Source organism: Tamandua tetradactyla, chromosome 23, assembly GCF_023851605.1.
Source record: "Tamandua tetradactyla isolate mTamTet1 chromosome 23, mTamTet1.pri, whole genome shotgun sequence".
Taxonomy (NCBI): Eukaryota; Metazoa; Chordata; class Mammalia; order Pilosa; family Myrmecophagidae; genus Tamandua; species Tamandua tetradactyla.
The window spans coordinates 52074718-52096493 of NC_135349.1; the positions used below are offsets into that span (position 1 = coordinate 52074718).

At 50.4% G+C, this 21776-nt stretch overlaps 1 protein-coding gene across 1 annotated transcript; it reads left to right on the forward strand.

The window, feature by feature from the left end:
- Nucleotides 1-5777: 5777 nt before the first annotated feature.
- On the forward strand, nucleotides 5778-18132 carry C23H16orf89 (chromosome 23 C16orf89 homolog). The gene is made up of 8 exons (XM_077141891.1): nucleotides 5778-6026; nucleotides 8540-8689; nucleotides 9016-9166; nucleotides 10214-10331; nucleotides 12592-12727; nucleotides 13817-13921; nucleotides 15006-15092; nucleotides 17505-18132. The coding sequence occupies exons 1-8, from the start codon at nucleotides 5822-5824 to the stop codon at nucleotides 17633-17635; spliced, it is 1083 nt and encodes a 360-aa protein (XP_076998006.1). The 5' UTR covers nucleotides 5778-5821; the 3' UTR covers nucleotides 17636-18132.
- Nucleotides 18133-21776: the final 3644 nt, after the last annotated feature.

Sequence of the window (21776 nt, forward strand, 5' to 3'; positions counted from 1 at the left end):
GCGTTCCACCGGCCGAGCGCGCTCTGCGCAGCCGCAGACCGAGCCTCCGAGGTGAGTTGGGCCGGGGCGGGGAGGAAGTGGACGTGTTCCCAAAGTGGGGACCCGCGGGACCGCCCCGGAACACCGGGAGGCCAGGAACGAGGGAGAGAGAGAGAGACGGAGAGAGAGACATGCTCTAGGTCTTGGGGAGCAAAAAAGAAAAAGAATCCTGCGCTTTTATTTATGAAGCACAGATGTAGATACAATACACAAACTGTAAGGGATCAGGAGCTCGACCCCAGCCGGGTGGAAAGCCCCCCCCAGACCCATGAAGAACACCCGGTAATGGGGTCAGGATGAGAGAATCACACAAACCTGTTTATGCAAAAGCTAATAGCACTCTTTGCTTCTGTAGATAAACTTGCTTGCTTACAGCTGCAAAACCAGGATGTGGGTCTGTGAAACAAACGCCACTTCTCTGCTTCTGTGAATAAGCTTGCAGTTTCAGCCTTTATAAGCCCACCCTGCAAGCCTCACGGTGCTGCTCTCTGAATCCTCCTTCTTGGGATTTCTGAGGCAGTCGCCGGCCGGCTAATAAAGACTCCTAATTGGCTTGCAATTTGATATTGTGTGGTCTTTCTGTTGGTGCACCCCACTACAAAACAAATATACAGTCTATCTGCAGTATTAAAATTTCATGGGCAGGTCCACATGAATATTGTACACTGACGTTCATAGCAGCATTATTCAATTAGCCGAATGTGGAAACAACCCACATTCTATCCGCTAAAGAATGGACGCACAAAATGTACCATCCATGCAGTGGAATAGTATTCAGACGGAAAAAGGGACAAAGATCTGATACATGCTACAACATGGATGAACCTAAAAAACGTGATGTTGAGTGAAATGTCAGACACAAAGGCCACACGTTGTGTGATTCCATGTATATGAAACAGCTAGAATAGGAAATCCACACAGACAAGAAGTAAGTTGACAGAAGTGTTCTGGACCCATCAGCTTTTCTTAAGCCAAGGTATTCCTTACTGGATGCCTTAATTTGGACGTTTTTATGGGCTTAGGACTGTAAACTTGGAATTTATTACATACCCCTTTTAAAAAGCCATTTCTGTTCTGGTATATCGCATTCCAAGCGCTTACTATCTAATGCAGGAGCAATTAGGAAAAAAATGTTTTAAAAGGCTCATTCAGTGTGATAATGAAATGAAAAGGTTGCAAAACCCCAATCTAGAGCCTGTCCTCAAGGATTCTCAAGGACACTGTTCTGTGGCATTTTTTATTGGGTTTTTTTTTTATTATTACTAATCTCTAATCTCTAAATTGTAACCCTTGAAGCCAGATGTGTACCTGAATTCAGCATTTGGGGGATTTTATAAAAGTTATATGGTGCATATACTCAAAACAGCACCAGCAAAGTTGGAACAACATCCCACAAACAAACATTCGAATTTCTACAAGGAAACCGAATGTGTTCACACACTAAGTGAACTAAGTAAGGGCTCTAACCCCACACTTCCAATATGGTACCTCGTGTGGCTGATCCAAGTTGAAATGTACCGTTCAGTAAAATGCACACTGACTCTCAAAGACTTCATGTGACAAAAGGATGTAAAAAAAGACTGTAAAAAATTAATTAATGGGATGTATGCACAACTATGTGATGATACATACTTGATTATATATTTTGGATGGTTTGTATGATGTACAACTATATCAATAAAATTGCAAACAAGACAAATTAATTAATTTTTTTCAAAAACAATTGTGTAAACTTATGTAGACAGCTTAATTGAACACCATAAGTACATGGAACCTTGAGTAGGACATGAGATTTTGTTAGTTTGTCCAGAGTGATGCCCCAATAAATCCAAGAGTGATTTGAACAGTGAATAAAAAAGTATTTGCAAAGTCCCCTTCGGGGAATAATGAGAAAGGGGGATAATTCAACTTCCCCAAGTTAAATTCTTGGTACTATCACAAGCAGTGCGGACAATCAAAGCTATAGGCTGAGCCCCCAATCTTGGGGGTTGTTCATATGAAACTTAACCCCACAAAGGATAGGTCAAAACTACTTAAAATTAGGCCTGAGTCACCCCCAAGAGAACCTCTTTTGTTGCTCAGATGTGGGCTCTCTCTCCAGCCAACACAACAAGCAAACTCACCACCTTCCCCTGTCTACGTGGGACATGACTCCCATGGGTGTGGACCTTCCTGGCAACATGGGACAGAAATCCTGGAATGAGCTGAGACTCAGCATCAAGAGATTGAGAAAACCCATAGAATGAGCTGAGACTCAGCATCAGGGGATTGAGAATACCTTCTCAACCAAAATGGGGAAGAGTAAAATGAGACAAAATAAAGTGTCATTAGCTGAGAGATTCCAAACAGAGACGAGAGGTTATCCTGGAGGTTATTCTTACACATTAAATAAATATCACCTTGTTAGTCAAGATGTAATGAAGAGACTGGAGGAAACTGCCTGAAGATGTGGAGCTGTGTTCCAGTAGCCATGTTTCTTGAAGATGATTGTATAATGATATAGCTTTCACAGTGTGACTGTGTGATTGTGAAAACCTTGTGCCTGATGCTCCTTTTATCTACCTTATCAACAGACGAAAAAAACATATGGAATAAAGATGAATAATAGGGGGAACAAATGTTAAAATAAATTTAGAGTGAAATGCTGGTGATCAGTGAGGGGGTGGGGTGGGGGGTATGGCATGTATGGATTTTTTTCTGTTTTCTCTTTATTTCTTTTTCTGAATAGATGTAAATGTTTCAAGAAATGATCGTGATGATGAATATGCAAAAAAGAGTTATATAAATTTAATACAAATACAAAGACAATTTGAAAAAAAATATTTCCAAAGATTAAAAGCAATTATGCTTCCCAGTTAAGGCCAGCTGGGCTATTTTTTTTTTTAACAGTCACAATTTACAAACATTCTCTCTCCTGATTTCTTTTAAGACTCTCTTTTTATTTCTTCTCTAATATAGGTAACTGGCTGGACAGTTTACATCCTCTTATTGACAATGAGTCAGAGTAAATGAGTCTGAAAGGTACAACAAAAAGCACAATTAATTTTCTCATGTATGTAGATCACCTTTTGCTTTGACAAGTGCTTTTTGTTTTATACAGCCTGCAAAATGGTACATCAAAACAGCATGCTGGGTCTTGCCTTCTTTCATACTGCCCTTGATTCCCGCTTACTTGTTGAAATGATAGTATTTTGGATATGTTGGGTTAAATAAAATAGATCAGTAAGATTCATTTCACGTGGTTCTCTTTGCTTCTTTCCCCTTCTTAATTTTTTATTGTGATAACATATTTACAACCCAAAATTTCCCATCATAACCACTTTCACGTGTACAATTCAGCAAAAATAATGACATTCACATTACTATGCTACGTTCACCATGATCTACTACCAAAATTTTTTCATCACCCCAAAGAAGAGTTTGACCTCCATTAAGATAAGATTCCCTTCCTCCACTGCAGCCCCTGACAACCTGCAATCTATTCTCAGTCTCTGTGAATTTGCTTATTCTAGGTATTTTGCATAAGTGGATCATACAACGTCTGTACTTTTATGTCCGGCTTATTTCACTCAACACATATCTCCAGAAGCTCATTCACGTGGTTGCATGCATCAGAATGTCATTTCTTTTTTACAGCTGAGTAATGTTCCATAGTAAAGTTATACACGTTTGCTTCTCCATTCATCTGTCAATGGGCACTTGGGTTGCTTCCACCTTTTGGCTGCTGGGAGGAACGCTGCAATGACCACTGCTGTGCAGGAGTCTGTTTGAGCCCCTGTTTTCAGTTCTTTAGGATATATATCTCTGTCTGCTTTTTGGGACGTGACCACAAAAATTTTTCAACTGACTGTGCAGCTCGCATTATACTTTTTTTTTTTTCCCCTGGGACAGTGTCCCAAGTGTGAGCTGTGGCATCAGGCCTAACTGGCTTCACTCCCACCTCTGCTACTTCCCCGCTTGGGTCATCACCTGGACCTCTCTGAGCTGCAGCTGCCCCCTCTCTACAACCTGTGTGGTGAAGATGAAATGAGATGCCGTGAGTAAGGGGTTCACCTCAGCAAGAAATGCAAAGTACTGCGGCTGATGTTATTATTTCCTAGAACCAAGAGTCTTTTCAGGCTGAAGACCAGCCCTTTCACCTGGTCTAGACCCTTGGGAGGGCCCTCCTCTCTCATGCCCTGACCTGTCCAGCCGGGTGTGTTCCCATCTCATTCCAGGAGACATGAGGAAGGCCCTTTGAGAGCTGACAGTCCACTCTTCCGAGGCAGCTCAGGCTCCACTCCTGACCTAGCCTTGGGGCAAATGCCAGCTGGGAGGAAGTGGACAAAGGCAGGAAAGGGTGTAGGGGCCTGTGGTGGTTTGAAGCTGTTGTGTAGCCCGGCAAAATGCCTTGTTCTTTTTTTTTTTTTTTTTTTTTATTATTATTTAACGGAAAAAAAGAAATTAACCCAACATTTAGAAATCATACCATTCTACATATGCAATCAGTAATTCTTAACATCATCACATAGATGCATGATCATCATTTCTTAGTACTTTGCATCGGTTTAGAAGACCTAGCAACACAACAGAAAAAGATATAGAATGTTAATATAGAGAAAAAAATAAAAGTAATAATAATAGTAAAAAAAAAAAAACAACAAAAACCTATAGCTCAGATGCAGCTTCATTCAGTGTTTTAACATGATTACTTTACAATTAGGTATTATTGTGCTGTCCATTTTTGAGTTTTTGTATCTAGTCCTGTTGCACAGTCTGTATCCCTTCCGCTCCAATTACCCATTATCTTACCCTGTTTCTAACTCCTGCTGGGCTCTGTTACCAATGACATATTCCAAGTTTATTCTCAAATGTCGGTTCACATCAGTGGGACCATACAGTATTTGTCCTTTAGTTTTTGGCTAGACTCACTCAGCATAATGTTCTCTAGGTCCATCCATGTTATTACATGCTTCATAAGTTTATCCTGTCTTAAAGCTGCATAATATTCCATCGTATGTATATACCACAGTTTGTTTAGCCACTCTTCTGTTGATGGACATTTTGGCTGTTTCCATCTCTTTGCAATTATAAATAACGCTGCTATAAACATTGGTGTGCAAATGTCCGTTTGTGTCTTTGCCCTTAAGTCCTTTGAGTAGATACCCAGCAATGGTATTGCTGGGTCGTATGGCAATTCTATATTCAGCTTTTTGAGGAACCGCCAAACTGCCTTCCACAGTGGTTGCACCATTTGACATTCCCACCAACAGTGGATAAGTGTGCCTCTTTCTCCGCATCCTCTCCAGCACTTGTCATTATACTTTTATTGGATGGTGCTGCTCCAAGGAGCTCCACATCAGCTCAGCGCACATGTCGCCATCAAATGAGTTTATTCCAAGCTTACTTAAAACAAACTAGCAAACAATACCCCTTTGCTTTTCAGTGCTTCCTAAGTGTAACTAAGGGATTGTAAAGCTGTACAAGAAGCCCAAAGATGTTGGCTGGGGACACGGAGAGAGAATCAGGGGTGAGGGAGAAAGTGGCTCAGGGGCCACTGGCTTGGTCCCTGGGGCCCTGGTGACCACTTTCTGTGTCCCTCTGCAGCTGTCCTTCCCACACCCTCTGCTCAGGGCCTGTTCCTGCCCAACCACCCCAGGCTCCTGGCTTAGCCCTGCCTTGGCCACTTGTCAGCAGGGCGGAGGGGAGGAGGGGGAGGAGGGGGAGGCGGGAGGAGGGCCTGCAGAGGCGGTGGGGAGAGCTCCCGGAGCTGCAGTTCGCCCAGCCGGAGCAGAAGAGGAGGATGTCTGGCCCAGGGCTGCTGCTCCTGCTCCTGCTGGCCGTGCTCCCGCTGCGGCCCTCCCTGCTGCCACAGCTGGACACCCCAGAGGGCAAGGCCAGGGTCGCCAGCCTGATCCTGTCTGCAGCGGAGAGGGCCACGGCCTTCCTGGAAGCCCGGCTGCCCGAGCTCAACCTGGACTGTGCGGTGGGGTTCCGGGTGCTGGAAGGTGGGTGCACTCACGGGCCCTGGGCTCAGCCTGTCACCCCCTGCTGTGAACTCCCGATGCCACCTCCTGGCATCCGAATACCTGAATTTGCTCCAGAGAAAGGGGATGGGGGTGCTGGCTCCTCCTGGGTTCCTGGGGCCTGGCTGTTATCAAATATTTTAGAGGAAGGATTTAGAGGCAACATGAGACATGATTAGGATTTACTATTTTCCTGGGAGGGTGGGAGGGTAAGTGGGTTGAGCCATTTTGCAGCCCCTGTGGCCAGGCCCTAACAGGGCAGCAAGGTGGGCTGTGGGAGTGTGCCCTTTTAATTGGCACCCACAGGGTGGCTGCACCCTTTGCACGGGGGGCGGCCCACGGACCAGTGCCCCCACCTCCTGCCAAAACCACCGGGAGGTTCTGAGAAAACAGGCAAGTGTTTGTTCAGCTTGGGGAGATATGAGCTCCTTGAGGAGTGGGCTGGAGATGCTCCAAGGCAAACAGGGAACCAGCCACCCCAGCCCCCCATCGTGGGTGGCTTTGAGCCCCTCCCCTCGGCCCCCTGAGGCTTGCTGTGGGTGTGGGCTTGGCTGGGCCCCTGGGGATGGGCTGTGGGTGTCTGTCCGAATCCCACTCGAAGTGTTGTCAGCACAGCTTTCCACCCACCCAGCAGCTCAGGAGCCCAGGATGTGCAGCTTTTCCTCCTTCCTGGAGTGTGCATGGCAATGTCACAGTCATGGGGCCTCCCCACACCCCTCATCTCCTGGAGAGCCCCCAGATCCTGCCCTGCCCACCACCACCACCACTAGGCCAACCCCCAGGCCAGGACTAGGATGAGGCAAGAGACACAAGCATGCAGTATAATTTAAAATCTGTTTTCATGGAGGAAGGAAGGGGCCCACCGAGGCAAAAAAGGCCCATGAAAGACAGGATGTGATGCCCCAAAACATGCATGGGGTCCCCTCCTCCCCCTTCCTGCCCCCCAGTAATCTGCAAAGCAGCCCAGGGAGAGGCAGTCTGTTCTCATTCTGCGGCTGAGGAAACTGAGGCACAGAGAGGCTACATAGCCCCCTGCAGTGCCTCACTGCTGAAAGGTGGCAGAGCTAGGATTCAGGCCCACCCTGGAGGTGGTGGGTTTCTCACTGGATTTTCCGTCCACTCTGGGTGCCAAGCTCAGCACGCAGCATCGGCTGGTCAGTAAGCATCCTGGAATGAATCAACAGAACCGAATCAGCAGCGGCCCCTGGTTCCTTTTAAAGAGGGATGGGAGGGGCTGGTGGCTCCCTGGGGAAGGGGGGTGAGCAGTGATTTCTAGGGTGCATGTGGAACCCAGATCCCAGGTCTTTTCCTCGCTAGCTGGGTAACACTGCATGAGTTTCCTGATCTCGCTGAGCCTCAGTTTCCTCATCTCCAGAACCCCGATGGGTTAATGGGAATATTCAATGAGATCACATATGTACATCCTCCTACATAGCGAGCTCCATCAACTTTCTATCATAGCACTGAGATTCCTCTACAAAAGGCTCATCTGTCTCCCTGCAAACTGTAGGCAGGGTCTACGGACGTTGTTGTCCCAGCACCTGCGGCAGGACGGGACCCTGTGGCATGCTCAGGGGCTGGCCCTGTCAGCACTCCCCAACTCAGAGAAGCCTATGACCCTGCAAGGTTTCCTCAGCATCCTCCTTAACCCTCGTCCACCTGCCCCCACAAAGTTCTCTATCTCAGAGTAGCTGCTGTCCCTCAGTCCTGCTAATGCTTTCTCTCACATCTCCCTCTTTCTAGCCACCTCTGGGCCTCCTCTTCCCCCCACCCCCGCTCCATTCTCTCCCACTCCCACATGGGCACTGCTAGCCCATCCAGCACTTTTGTGGGAAATTGAAAAAGGTGCTCCTTCTTTAAGCCATTTTAATGGTATCTGCTGGACAAGTGTCTTACTAGATATAAAAACTCAAACTCCTACACAGCCCTTGTGCAGTGTACAACCTGCCCAACTGTCCACCGTGGGCTCTCTACTGCTGCCATCTGGAGCTCTCAATTTTTCCCCAGTGTACAGCAAACCCTAAGTCTCCCTAACCGATACTAATGGCAAAACTTTATGAGGTGCTTACTTTGCCCTACAGACAGTGCTAAGTCCTCTCTGTGCATTAGCTCCCCTAATCCTTTCAATCACCCCCAAGAAGTAAGGACTTTCCTTACCCCCATTTTACAGATGAAGAAAAGTGAGGTGAAGAGAGCTTGACTTTCTGTGGTTCCCCAACAAGAGAGTGGTAGAATCGGGATTTGCAGCCAGTCCTCCTCCAGAAATCAAGTTCTTAGCCACTGCATTCCATCCCTCTGACACCCCCACCAGTACCCCCCTCATGCAACTCAGCCCCACAAAGGCTTGATCTCCAAATAGCTCAGAAAATCCTGCCCCCAGTCAGAAGCTGGGAGAAGCAGAGAGAGGCTCTAGGCAAGCATCGCAACTTGGTCTCTTTCTTTCCTGTCCGAGTCATTGGTCAACTGTGGAATGAATGACCCGTGTCCCCTCCCAGCGCTGCTCCGGGGCGTCCAGGAGGCGTGGGCACGGGAGCCCCTGCTGCAGCCGCTGGGCCTGCGCGCGGGGAAGCTGGCCGAGAAGCTGGCGGATCTCCTCCGCAGGTCCATCTTCTACCTCCAGCAGAGTGACCCCGAGTACCTAAGAGGTAACAGAGCCCTATTTCCTCGGGACGCAGTGTCCGGGGCAGTTTCCTGAAATAACCAAGCGCTGGCGCCGCTGGCTCCAGCTTCCCAGACCCGCTCGCACCCACGCGGAGGGCCGGGCAGCAGGGGGGCGCCTCCCTCACCTCTTCAGCTCAGCCCCCGCCTTGGGAGCTCCGGTCCCGGACCGGAGAGGAGCTGGAGCCTGACACCAGTTCCTGGCTCTGAGCCGCGGGGCCTGCGGGCGGGGGTGGCCGATGGGGCGGGAGGGCCTCGGGTGGCCCTGGCCCGCTGCTGGGCGGTAGCTGCCCCCGGAGCCTCCTCTCCGCAGAGTTCCAGCCCCTCGTCCAGCCCGGGTTCTGGAAGCCCCCTCGCGCCTGGACCCGCACCAACATCTCCCTGGTGTACCCCGAGTTCGAGCCCGAGGACCCCTTCTCCGAAGAACTCAGCGACTCCTGCTTGGTGCAGATGTTGGGGACAGGGTGGGTTTTGCCCAGCGCTCCCCTGCTTTCCGCAAACGCAGAAGTGCCCGCGGCCCAGGCCATCTCCAGGTCCCCGAGGCCGAACCTCACGGTCAAGGCCCCCCACCCAGCTCCGCTCCCCCAGCCCTGCCCGGGTCCCGCCACCACCCGCCCCGCTCCGCCCGCCTCTCCCAGCCGCTGCCTCCAGCTGCTCCCGCCACGTCTCCTCCCTCTGGACCGCGCCCCCTGCCCACCCAGCTTCCTCTCGGGGCACCCCGCTTCAGCTCCCACAATCTTTACTTAATAAGCTGCCTCTGAGCAGGATACCCCAGCGGCTTCCCACGGTGCACGGCCCCAGGCCCCTCCACCCCCCCCCCACACTCCCCCAGCCCCCCCCGCCCTCCTCTAAGTAGCCCCGCCCACCCAGGGGCCGGCCAACCCCCCACGCGCCTCAAGGCAAACCCCTCCCCCACCCCCACCCCCGCCGGGTCCTGGCGCCACGCCTGTCCTTCCCGCAGCCGCAGGTGCGATTTGCTTTTGGGTTCTGGGCCCCAGCCCAGGTCCGCTCATCACCGTCGCCTCCTATGCAGGGGGGGAGGGGGGTGGAGAGAACCCCCATGGCAGCCCTGCGTGGGGACCCACGGGCGGAAAGGGCGCGGCGCCCAGGCGCCCATTCCCTGGGCATCCTGCTCCTGCAGAGCTGTTTGGGCCAGGGTACAGCTGGGCTCCACGGAGGGGCACTCTTCCATTTTGCGGGGCATTTGGGATTTGAACCTCAAGCTCTCTGGGTTTGGGTATCCGCTGTTCAGGGCAGTCCCGGGAGAAATTTGTTTGGGGTCCCCACGCCCTGTGCCTAGGGGCCCAGATTTGACCAGTAGCGGCACGGGATGCCTGTGTTCTCTCTGGCAGCCCTACCTGTGCCCTCTTCCGAGCCTGGAACCTCTTGGGAACTCGAACAACTAGTGCGGGTGTCAGACCCAAGAGGGCACAGGGTGGGGACGGCCCACACCAACGTCCCCTAGCTCCCTTCAGGACACCCCCTTCACGGCCGGAACCGCCTCTCCGCAGGGCCGGGGGTGGTGCCCCCTGCAGTCTCTCAGCTTGGTGCAGGACCCTGATGGCCACACCCGGCTGCTCCGGCTACTGCCTGTCCCACCAGCTGCTCCTCTTCCTCACCGCCCGGCTGGTGAGTGGCCCCGACGGGCAGAGGCCGGGACAGGGGGCGCAAAGGGCCAAGGAGAAGGGGGTCGTGGCAGTGTGGTCGCACGGGTGACACCCCAGAAAACTGCGCGGCATTTTGGATGTGTGGCTCGGCCGTTGGGAGGGAGAAGGAACAGCTCCCCAGCACCCGATTGCTGTAAAGTTCAGGGACATGATGAGGGCGAAGATCTGAGAGCCTGATGGCGCGGCCAAGCAGATGACATCGCGCGCCGATCTGCAGGGCACAGCTGCAGAAGAGAGAGAGGGAAAGAGAAGGTGCAGGAAGAACTCGGCCAAAAAAACCACATCGAAAAAGACTTGGAACCAAGTGGCTGGATAGCAGTTTCCGGGAGCCCAAAGCAAGCCAGGGCGCGCGGGGGGGGGGGGGGGGGGGGGGGGGGGGGGGGGGGGCTTGCAGTTCTTTGTCCATAGTGGCAGCCAGTGGGGGGCGAAGAAGAGATTTGGGAGAGGAAGAGAAGCAGAGAGAGGCAGAAGCAGGAACTCATTCTTGCTTTGGTTACTGTGTCCTCCCTTGAATTTATGGACAATCTCTCTGAAAGGGCACGAGTTAGCTGGGTTGGAATAGCAAGGAGGAGGCTCAGCTTTGTACTGTCTGCTCCCTTGAGCTTCATTTTAAAAATAGGATTGAACTGCTTGGGGGAAAAATGGGGGAGGGGGTTAATGGTGTAAAACCACACGCTTCTGTTGTAGGCCCTTATGGCTTCCTCAGTGGGCTCAGGTGAGCTGGGTGCACAGCGCCCCCCCTAACTCCCCACCCTGTGCCCCCCACCCCAAGGCCTGGGAATGTTCTGGAACCATGCTGCAGAAGCCAGGGCTGTCCACAGGTCCTGGGAAACAAAGCGTGGGGGTCGTCCACCCTTATTCTCCCATGCTCAACGTGCCGGGCCCAAGAGCTCAAAACTTGCTGAATTATGATTACACATATTTAATTTCTTTACATAAGAAGTTAGGGCTCATTGTCTCTATCCAAAAATGTTGTTCAGTATCTAGAAGTTCTTAGAGAATTCTTAGAGAAGAAAAAACTTTGCTTTTTGGCTTCTAAATTTTATTGTGGTAACAGATGCACAACACAAAACTTCCCATTTTCGTATGTATATACAATTCAGTGATATTAATTATATTTGCAGTTTTGTGCTCCCATTAGCACTACCCATTACCAACACTTTTTTATCACCCGAAACAGAGACTCTGCACCCATTAAGCAATACTCCCCATTCTCCAAGCACCACCACCAAACCCAGCCCCTGGTAAGCTATCTGTATTCCACTTTCCGCCTGTGGATTTGCTTATTCCAGGTATTTTATTTAAGTGGAATCAGACAACAGCTGTTCTTTGTGTTGAGCTTATTTCACTCAACACGCCCTCCAGGCTCATCCATGTTGTAGGGTGTGCCAGCACTCTATTTCTCTTTTACAGCTAACTAATATTCCAAAGTATGGATGGACCCTAATTTATTTATTCATTCATCTCTTGATGGACACTTGGGTTTTTCCCACTTTTTGGCCGATGTAAATACTGCTGCTACGAACATCGGTGTACAAATGTCTGCCTGAATCCCTCTTTTCAATTCGTTTAGAAATATACCTAGGGGTGGCACTGCTGGGTCATATGGCAATTCCATTTAACTTTTTGTGGAATCACTGACTCTGTTTTTGTCCAGCAGTTTTTATTTTTAATTATTTATCTGAAAGCTATCGCACGCCATAGTTCTGTCAACTACAATGACTCTGGATTACGAGGAAAATTATTACGAGTGGATTTGACAGCTAGCACGTGACTCTGACGCGTGATGGTAGAAGTTTCTAAAGCCGACTTTCAGCTCTTGGCCTTCGTGGACTGGGGGCCAGGGAGCAGCCCAGGACTGGGGAGCCCTCTCTGCGCGGCCCTGAGGGTCGCCCCTGCTGGCATGGGTCAGGGTCAGCGCACAGGCCTGGCGGTTGTCCCAAATCCCGACTCAGGGTTCGAGAGCAGTCCTAGTACCGGAATCGTGTCCGGGGGTTTCTCAGGGATCAGCTGGGAACCCAGCCCCATTCTCCAGGGACAGCGCCCCAGGCAAGCTGGGAGAGTCGGTGGGGAAGAAATCCTGGGAAAAGGGACAAGACCTTCCCCAAATGTAGCCACTGGTGAAGCCCCCCCCCCCCCAGAACTGCGGTCCTTCCCCATACCAGTGGCAGCACGTGCGCCCTTGGTGCTGACTTCCTGGTCTCTGGGTGTTTGTCTCCCAGAAGGGCTGCAGGAGCGGTCTGTTCCAGCACAGCCAGCACTACACGGAGCTCTTCTGCGCCAACATGATGGACCTGAACCGGCGCACCGAGGCCCTCGGATATCCACACCCCACCCGGGACCTCTTCATGGAAAACAGTGGGCCGGCACCCCCTCTCGGGGCACGCACGCACGTGTACACACATGCACGTGTACACACACACACACACACACAGCAGGGGAGGAATGCCAGATGGAGCGATTAAAAATACTGGATTTCCAGTTAAATTGGAATTGCAGCTAAACTATAAATGTTGCCTGGGACATAGTTATGCTAAATACTGATGCACTCTGTACCTGAAGCCCCAGTTTCACTGGGCCCCCTTTATTTTATTGGGCAAGCTACTTACTGTAGAGGCTGCTTTGCCACTGGGTGGGCCCCACTCGCCCCCAGAGGCCTGAAGAGCTGAGTGACCAGATGAAAGGTGACCGGACCCCAAAAGACCTAGAGATGAGGCAGAAAGTGAGACCCAGTGACTGCTCCTTCTTGGGTGCCCAGAGCCCTCCACCAGGCTTGACTTTTTTTTTTCTTTTTTAATTTTGACCATCATTGTTTTACTCTGAAGGGAAGGAAACATTAGGGTCTCTCAAAGGTTATTACTTTGAGAGTTTGGTTAGATTATATCCATGCATTAATGGTAAAAAAAAAAACAATGCACTTTTGATAATGAACTTTTCCAATTTTTTTCTAAAGCACTAAAAATTGGATTTTGTGGTTCTACAATGTAGGGAAGGCTGATTCAATCCACATAAAGCCAAATAACTTTCAACTCATAGGAGGATCACTTATAATCTAATATTCCCTAACAGAGTATCATCTCTAATGAGAAAAGTACCAAAATCTTAGGGCTAATACTGAAACCTTAAAACAAATCTTACAAGTTAAAGACTAAATGTTGGTCGAGAGGAACAGGATGGGCCCATGAATCTTTCAGAGGGAAAATGAAACCCAACAGCAAGATCCAGCCCTGACCTGTGGAGAGACCCACGGGTGGCCTGAGTGGGTGGCAGGACACAGACATCGGGGTCCCTGGTCACTGCGGCAGGGCCTTGGGCTGCCTCCTTCCAGCCACCATGCTGGGTGCCCGCGGTGGGGGGAGGCAGGCGGCGCCCGGGTGGTGTCGGGGAGTGGGAGGAGGTGGGCCTGGGGGCCAGGCCTGCAGCGGGGCCCCCCGTCTTTGCTTCTAGTTATGCTCTGTGGAATCAGCGGCTTCTCCGACTTCTACCAGCTCCAGTGGCTGCAGGCCATCCTTGCCTGGCAGCAGCCTCGGGAAGGATGCTTCGGGGTGCCTGGTGAGCTGCGCTTGCACCTGGCTGGTAGTGGAGGGGGGCAGGGAGGGGGCTGGGCCAAGCTTTCTAGGCCAGGCCAGGAAGGGATGCAGTGGAGTTAGGGGCACAGAGAGAGCTGTGTAACACACGTGCACAGGCAGAGACGGGTTTGGGGTTTGGAGGCCGGAATAATTCAGGATGGGAGGCTGTCTTTCTGGAAGGCATTGGCCCCTTGGACCTGCAGTAGGCAAATTCATTCAATGAGTATTTATTAATACTGTTCTAGACTCTGGGGGTTTAGAGGGGAAGGAGACCCACAGCTCCCTACCCTTTTGGGGGCTGGGGGGGACAAAGACTCTGAGGAAAAGAGGCAGAAACTACCTAAACAGATCAATATGCTAAATAATCACAAGTTCTGATAAAAGGCTGTGAAGAAGAAGGAGGCCCTGGAAGATTCTTTAGGGGGCATGGTCAGGGAAGACCCAGAAGGGAGAAGGAGCAGACAAGCAGAGGGGAAGAGAGGCTGAGGCTGCGACCGCATACTAGATGTGACACTTGTTATTTGAGTTTCTTTAGACTGAGTCGCTTCTCCTCTCTGAGCCTCAATTTCCCCATCTGTAAACAAATGAATATAATATCCATGACCCTGTGCCATCCAGAGGAGTAGACATAATTTGCATGGAACCACCAAGCTCAGAGCCAGGCATAGGACACGTCTCCAGGAAATGCCAGTGTCCTAACCGAGAAGCTCAGGATGCTCAAAGAAGTAGAAGCTTTTGAAATGAGAATCTGTTTTAACACAGAGGAGTTGGTGAAGTGCAGATTTTAAGGCCCCAGGACCTAGCAGGTCGGGGGCCGGGCTGTAGGATCTGCATTTTTGACCAGCACCTCCAGTGGTGCTGATGTGGGAAGCTACAGGTGACACATTTAAGGGGAGGAAAAGAACTGCAGACCCGTCCAGGAGAAAACTGCAGGGAGGGTCCCCAGATGCAGCAGAAGACCTGGATCTCTTCAGGCGGTGTTGTGTCGGGGGTGGGGAATTGGAATAAAGCTAAAAGCTCCCCTTGAGAAGCTCACCACTCACTCCTTCCTCCATTCCCATCATCAGCTGCTGAGAATGAAGAATCCTCTGAAGCTGGCCAATATCAACAGCATATTTTAAGAAGAGTGAAGAGACGAGAGCAACTGTTTACAGGTAATGAGGACAGGGGTCTCTAGTACCCTCCTCTGAGAAAGTGGGGAGGGGTCCAGAGATATTGTCCCTAGTTACAGGGGCATAAAGGAGAAGTTTCGGCATATTAATGAAAGTTGCAGAGATAAGCATATCAGTCAGAGTCCAGACAGGAAAACAGAACCTGCATCAGGAACTTTTACAGCAGGAATTGAATACAGGGAGCTTGTTTTAGAGGTGTCAGCAGAGGTGGCTACAGAAAAGGTGAGAGAACCCGATTTTCACCACTGCAGGAAGTCTCTTGTCCCCCCAGAGCTGGAGGCACAGCTGGAGGGAGTGGCTTAGCAGAGAATGGGATTGGGGGCCACCGGGGGGGGGGGGGGCTGGACACGGAGGACACGTGGCGCCTCCAGAGAGAGAGGGAGAAATACTCTGACTTCTCTTTTCCCGTCTCCTGTTGGTTGTTGGTAAAGCCTAACCAGAAGCCAGTGGACAAAGAAGCCTGAAAATGTAGTTTGGAGGGTTCTCAGGATACTGGGATTGGAAAAGAAGGCAGAGGGAAAGGCCCACACTTCCTGCTTACCCGGGGGCTGCCCTGTTAGCACCTGCTGTCCTGGAGTGATCGTGAGTCGCAGCCCCTGCCCTTCAAAAGTGTCCTGGCTAAATGACAGGTCGTATGGTGTACCAGTGTTGAGAAGCTGAGGATAAAGATAGGACTTGCCAGCAAAGGAAGAAAGGCAGGTAATAATGTGGAAGAAGAGGGAAGAATGAAGGAAGGGGAGACCTTGACATTAGTCTTTGTTAATAAAAATACCACTGCAAGGCAAAAGGGAAAGGGGTGGGAGAGTCAGCTCACAGCGGAGACGCCTGTTTGGAAGTGAGTGATTCCAGGAAATCAGCGTCTCATCATCAGCCCCCACCTCGGCCAGACTTTGGCCTCATCCTCTATCTGCAGGTGGACGAAAGAAGGAAGTGGAAGCACAAATCCAGTGAGTCTTTTCTGTAGCTGCCACCAAAGGACAGACGGGGAAGGGAGTGGAGTTCTCAGGAAGCTTCCAGAAGCCCCTGCCCCGGTTTGTCCAACCCGGCGCAGAGGGGTTGGCGCCTCCCCTGGCCGTGTGGCTGGGGGCCTGCCGTGCACACCTGGAGAGCTGACCCTAAAGACTTTCGGGTTGATACTCGGACCATCCTCGGGGTCTGGAGAGGATGCTGACAAAACTCTGAAGCTCGAGAGAGCCTTTCAGTAGGTCTGGGGGTGGGGGTGGGGGCCTCCAGGTTGACCAGCAGCCTAGAAAACTACCCAGGAATGGCGTGCTCTATGTATAACAGGTATCCAGGGAGCAGGAGGCAGGAGGCGTGGAGATGAAGAGGGCAGGGTTTGGAGGCAGGCACTGTGGGTTTGGATCCTACGACTGTTCCTCACTCACTGCGGGAGTCGCTCAACCTTCCTAAGCCTCAGTTTCCTCATCTGAGAAATGGAAGCCAAATAGTACCTTATCCTCAGGGCTGCTGCACTAGACGCCAACTCACCATGCAAAGGGCTCACCTTAACATGGGGCACATGGTGAGAGACCGTTAAACATAAACTGCCAGTGTTGGTAAGGAGGCACCTCGAAATCTGCATCTCCCTGTCTCCAAGAGCCTGGCTGGGATCCTTCCTTCCTCAAACTCTGTGAGTGGGGAGGAAAGCCCTGGCTCCCTCAGACCTGCCAGATGTGTGGTGAGGCTAAAGGTAGACGGGCCACCTTGAGTTCTGACAAGGGGTGACTGTCCCAGGCAGGGACCTCTCAGACCTGAAACTCTGAATCCATGAATTGTGACATGGGCATGGAACAGGCCTAAGGCAGCAAAGAGGGTGGGGAAGTGAGCTGTGGGGTCATCAGCTACTGGGGAGTAGCAGCTGCTTTGGTGCCTGAGCCTCAGCTTCCCCATTTGTAAAGCAGGGGCAATAACACACTGGCTTAGGAGGTCAGGTTTCCTGGGCAGAGCTTCAGACAGGATTCAGACCCCTGTGGTTTTGGGGGGGAGGTTCATTTCTCTAGGAGCATGATGGAGGCAGGCCAAGGTGAGGAAGGAGCTGGAAAGGGGTATGGACTCAGGTCCAGTCTGCTTGGCCTGACTCCACAGGGGTCTCTGGAGCAGATCTGAGACAAGGGACAACTTCTGTCTGCCTGTGCTAAGTCATTTGGGGAGGGGTGTGACCTCACGGATGAGGAGCTTCCGTTGGCTGAAGACCATTCTCTGGAGGAGGGACGCTGTTAGCAGCCGACGCTCAGCAGCCGGAGGAGCCCTAGCTCAACAAAGGGGACCGACAGCGTCCACGCAGTGCTCACCAGCCAGCTGTGGGCACAGCGGAGCAGCACTTGCAATGGAGCCATGTTTAAGGCCCAAGGCTGCCACCGCCTGGAACTCATGGGGGGCATTCTCTCTCCACAGATGGCTGCTCTGCCCACAAGACAGCCATGGCAGCAGGAGCCCTGGGGGGCTTCCTCTACGCCCTGGCAGAACACCCCTCCACAAGTGGAAAGACTGTTCAGTCCTCATCATCCCCACCAAGCAGCTACTGAAATGATGGTTCCAAATGTGCTGCCTGGAAGATGAAACAGATCTGTTTAGTTCTTTCCTTCTTAGGTGCTGGGGGTCCTAGGGAAGCAGACGAGCAAGGTAACCCAGATGCATCATCTCGGGTTGCTGGGCAGGGCCAGGGAAGGTGGGAGCTGAGCTGGATCCAGGCGTGTGAACCCAGGACCCGCCCCAGCAAGGATCACATGGTTACTTCTCTTTCCCACTCGCCCAAGTCTGGAACTTCTAAGGCTGCTGCTCCACCCCATGGGGCTTGCAAAAGCTCAGGGCCACTGCTCATAATGGGCCTGCTGTGTCTCCCTTGGCTTGTAAAATCCAGATTAGCCCATGTCCTTCATGCCATGCTCTGCTGAGGTCCTTTGGTAAAAGCCTGTGCAATCCAACAACTATCTCCAGCTTGGGTTCCACCTCCACAAGGACCTCTGGATATCAGCCTTGTAGGAAGTTCTTGTCTAGATGATTAAATTTAGAATGGAATTGAGTTGGGAGTTGAGTCTTGTTTCTCAGCCTTTAGGATGACCTAGGATAGTCTCTTGGTTTCTCTTTCAACTCTTCAATCTTACTTAACACCAATTCTAGAGACCCACAAACTTAGTTCACTATTGCATCTCCCAAGTGGGAGGAGCAAGAATCTCTGAGCTCAAGTCATAAGCTCTAAAGTCCTAAGCTCAAATCATTACCTCGAACTGGAGACATTACCATGAAAGACGTGTGTACCAATTTTATACCCTGCACAAATAACTCAGCGGTATCATCAAGGCACATCATGTTATGGCCACATCATTTTACAGAATGCCATGTAACATCATGGTTAATTGTTCTCTGCTCAACTGCCACTTATTATCTCTGTGACTTTGGACAAGTCTTTTAACTTCTCTGTGCCTCAGTTTCCTCACTAGTAAATTTAGGCCATGGTAGCACTACCTCAGTATTCCCTCCACTGCTGCCAGAACTATGTTTACAGGGTACGGAGAACATTGCCTGCCACATATGAGGTGCTAGGTAAGTGTTACCTGCTGACACAATGGTGACAATGTCACATTGAGCAGGGACTTGTTCAGAAGCAGCAGAAAAGGATAGGGGAAGGGGCAGCTGGCATTTTTCATGTTACTTTCTTTCTGACATCACATCTCTCCCCTCATGTTGTGACTCAGTATAAGTCTAACTAAATGTGTTACCTGGAGCTCTGGCAGTAATTAGCGTTTGAGAAAATATCTTCCAGAGCCATATTTGGGGTTCAGATGCGTGTGTGGTGCCAATACAGGCTACGCACAGAAGGGTATCAAAATTAGGTTCCAAAGTAGAAAAAACAGACAATAACCTGGTCCTTGGGCTGTGTGGCAGTTTGTAGCTGTTATGTACCCCTGTAAAGCCATATTCTTTAAATCCATTCCTGTGGGTGAGACCTATTATAGATGGGACCTTTTGATTAGGTTATTTCAATTGAGATGGGATGAACCCCTTTCAAGGTGGGTCTAAATCCCCTTTCTGGAATCTTTATAAGAGGACACAGAAGCCAACAGATGAAATTAAGAGAAGCTCACAGAAAATAACCCAGAAAAGCTGAGAGAGGAAGTCACTGAAGCCAGAAGCTGAAAGCAATGAAACCTGGGAGAGAAGGACAAGCAGAGGCTGACCATGTGCCTTCCCACGTGACAGGGGTGTCCCAGATGCCAGCAGCCTTAGTGCAGGTGTGATCCTCCTGATGCTCTGAGTTGGACATTTTCATGGCCTAAAAATTGTAACTTGTAAGTTAATACCTACACATTGTAAAAGTCAACCATTTCTGGAATACTGCATTTTTTTGGGGGGGGCAGTGCATGGTCCAGAAATCAAACCCGGGTCTCCCACGTGAAAGGCGGGCATTCTGACCATTGAACCGCCCGTCCACCCTTGGAATATTGCATTTTGCCAGCTTTACCAAACCAAAGCATGCTGGAAATTTCTTTAAGGCCGTGATCCCATTGCTTTCAAGAACGAAAATAGAACTACACTGGAACTTGCCCCAATGGTAAAGTATGTGTTTCTCTTTCATGGCCCCACAACAAGACTCCACGAGGACCTGTAGAAAAGAATGCTGATGGTAATCTTTTTATCAGTAGACTCCCACCCCCCTCCCCGTTGCTTCATAATTTAAGCACCTTCTGCTTTGCCTCAAGGTGGAAAATAGCTACTGTGCTGGTTTGAAATGACGTATGTCCCCTAGAAAAGCCATGTTTTAATCCTAATCCCATTTTGTAAAGGCAGCCGTTTCTTCTAATCCCTATTCAGTACTGTGTGCTTGAAACTGTAATTAGATCATCTCCCTGGAGATGTGATGTAATCGAGAGAGGTTGTTAAAATGAGTTAGGTGGAGCTGTGTCTCCATCCATTTAGGTGGGTCTTGATTAGTTTCTGAAGTCCTATAAAAGAGGAAGCATTTTGGAGAAAGCAAGAGCTTTGCAGAGAGCAGAGAATGCTACAGCACCACGAAGCAGAGTCCACCAGCCAGCGACCTTTGGAAATGAAGAAGGAAAACGCCTCCTAGGGAGCTTCATGAAAGGAAGCCAGGAGAAGAAGCTAGCAGATGACACTGTGTTTGCCATGTGCCTTTCCAGATGAGAGAGAAGCCCTGACCATGTTCGCCATGTGCCTTCTCACTTGAGAGAGAAACCCTGAACTTCATCAGCCTTCTTGAATCAAGGTATGTTTCCCTGGATGCCTTAGATTGGACATTTCTATAGACTTGTAATTGGGACATTTTCTCAGCCTTGGAACTATAATCTAGAAACGTATTAAATTCCCTTTGAAAAAGCCATTCCGTTTCTGGTGTGTTGCATTCCGGTAGCTAGCAAACTACAACAGCTACTGACCATCCTTACAAAGCAACTTGGTCCTATTTCGGCATCAGCATTAAGATGTCCCTGCTCCTTCCGTGCCCAGCTGAATAACTCAAGGGCGTGAGCTTCTTCTAAACCTTTTCTTTTGGAGTCATTCTCCCTTCATCAACCCTCCTTTGCGCTGTCCCTTGAACGCTTTCCCGCAGTCTTTCTTAAGTTGCCAGGCCCAGAGGGTCATGCCTGGATTTCGGTGACAGGTTTGATTTGCTTTTAATGTTATTTTTCTGGGGAGAGGCTGGAATGTAATACCCACTTGGCATTCCATTACTTCAACCATTTCTTTGACATTAATATGAGTCAACAAAAATGTACTAAGATACCGTGCGACCTTAGAGAAGTCAGGCTGCCCGGGAATGGACTGGGCAGTTAGGCCCTGGTCCTTCCCAACCCTGGGGTGGATTAGTCCCGGGAACCCGACACCAATTCATTCTAGAAGTTACCAAACCATGTGGGGGAGACTACGGGAGAAGCCTGAGCTTGCAAGTCACTTTCACGAAAAGGAAATTGAGATCATCACTTCCCCCATAGGGTTACTCTTGCCCAGGGCACTGAAATGGGTAAAAAAAAAATATCAGGAGATGGATCTTTTAGCCTCTCCTGTCCTTCTCAGGCCTCTGTAGGTCTCAGGGAGACAAACTCAGAATTTCCCCCCTGGAGAGAAATCAGGTGAAAATTCAGCCTGATGTCACCTGGGGCTTCATTTCCTCGCTGCCAGATATGGACATTCTGTCACTCTTCATCGCCTCCCTAGAATAGTTCCTCAAAAGGCGGTTGTGGGGCGGTGACTTTTGGCTCAGTGGCAGAGTTCTTGCCTGCCATGCTGGAGACCCGGGTTTGATTCCCGGAGCCTGCTCATGTAAACAAAAAAAGCGGTTGTGAACACTGGCATCAGCTCACCTGGAGAATCTTGTTAAATACGCAGGTTCCTGGGCCCTGCCCCCAGGGATTCTCTCGACTGTTTAACAAGTTCCCAGGGGACATGACCAGGGTCTAATTCCTCAGAACCTGTGACTGGGACCTAAGGTAGAAATACAGTCTTGGGGGATTAGTTAGTTAAAACTGTCCATTCTGGGTTTGGGTGGACTTTAATTCAATATGACTGGTGGCCTTACAAGAAGAGGGACATTTGGACACAGGGGTAGACAGACATAGGGGGAAGATGGCCACATGGTTGGCTGGGGTCTTGAGGAAGAGAGCCTTGAAATGTAAGTGCAGTCCTGTCACCTTCCTGCTTAATGACACCCCC

Coding starts and splice junctions, on each gene's coding strand:
- C23H16orf89 (XM_077141891.1), top strand. CDS start 5,822: ATGTCTGGCCCAGGGCTGCTGCTCCTGCTCCTGCTGGCCGTGCTCCCG. Junction 9,167..10,213: donor GTGCAGATGTTGGGGACAGG/GTGGGTTTTGCC, acceptor GCCTCTCCGCAG/GGCCGGGGGTGGTGCCCCCT. Junction 12,728..13,816: donor GGACCTCTTCATGGAAAACA/GTGGGCCGGCAC, acceptor CTTTGCTTCTAG/TTATGCTCTGTGGAATCAGC.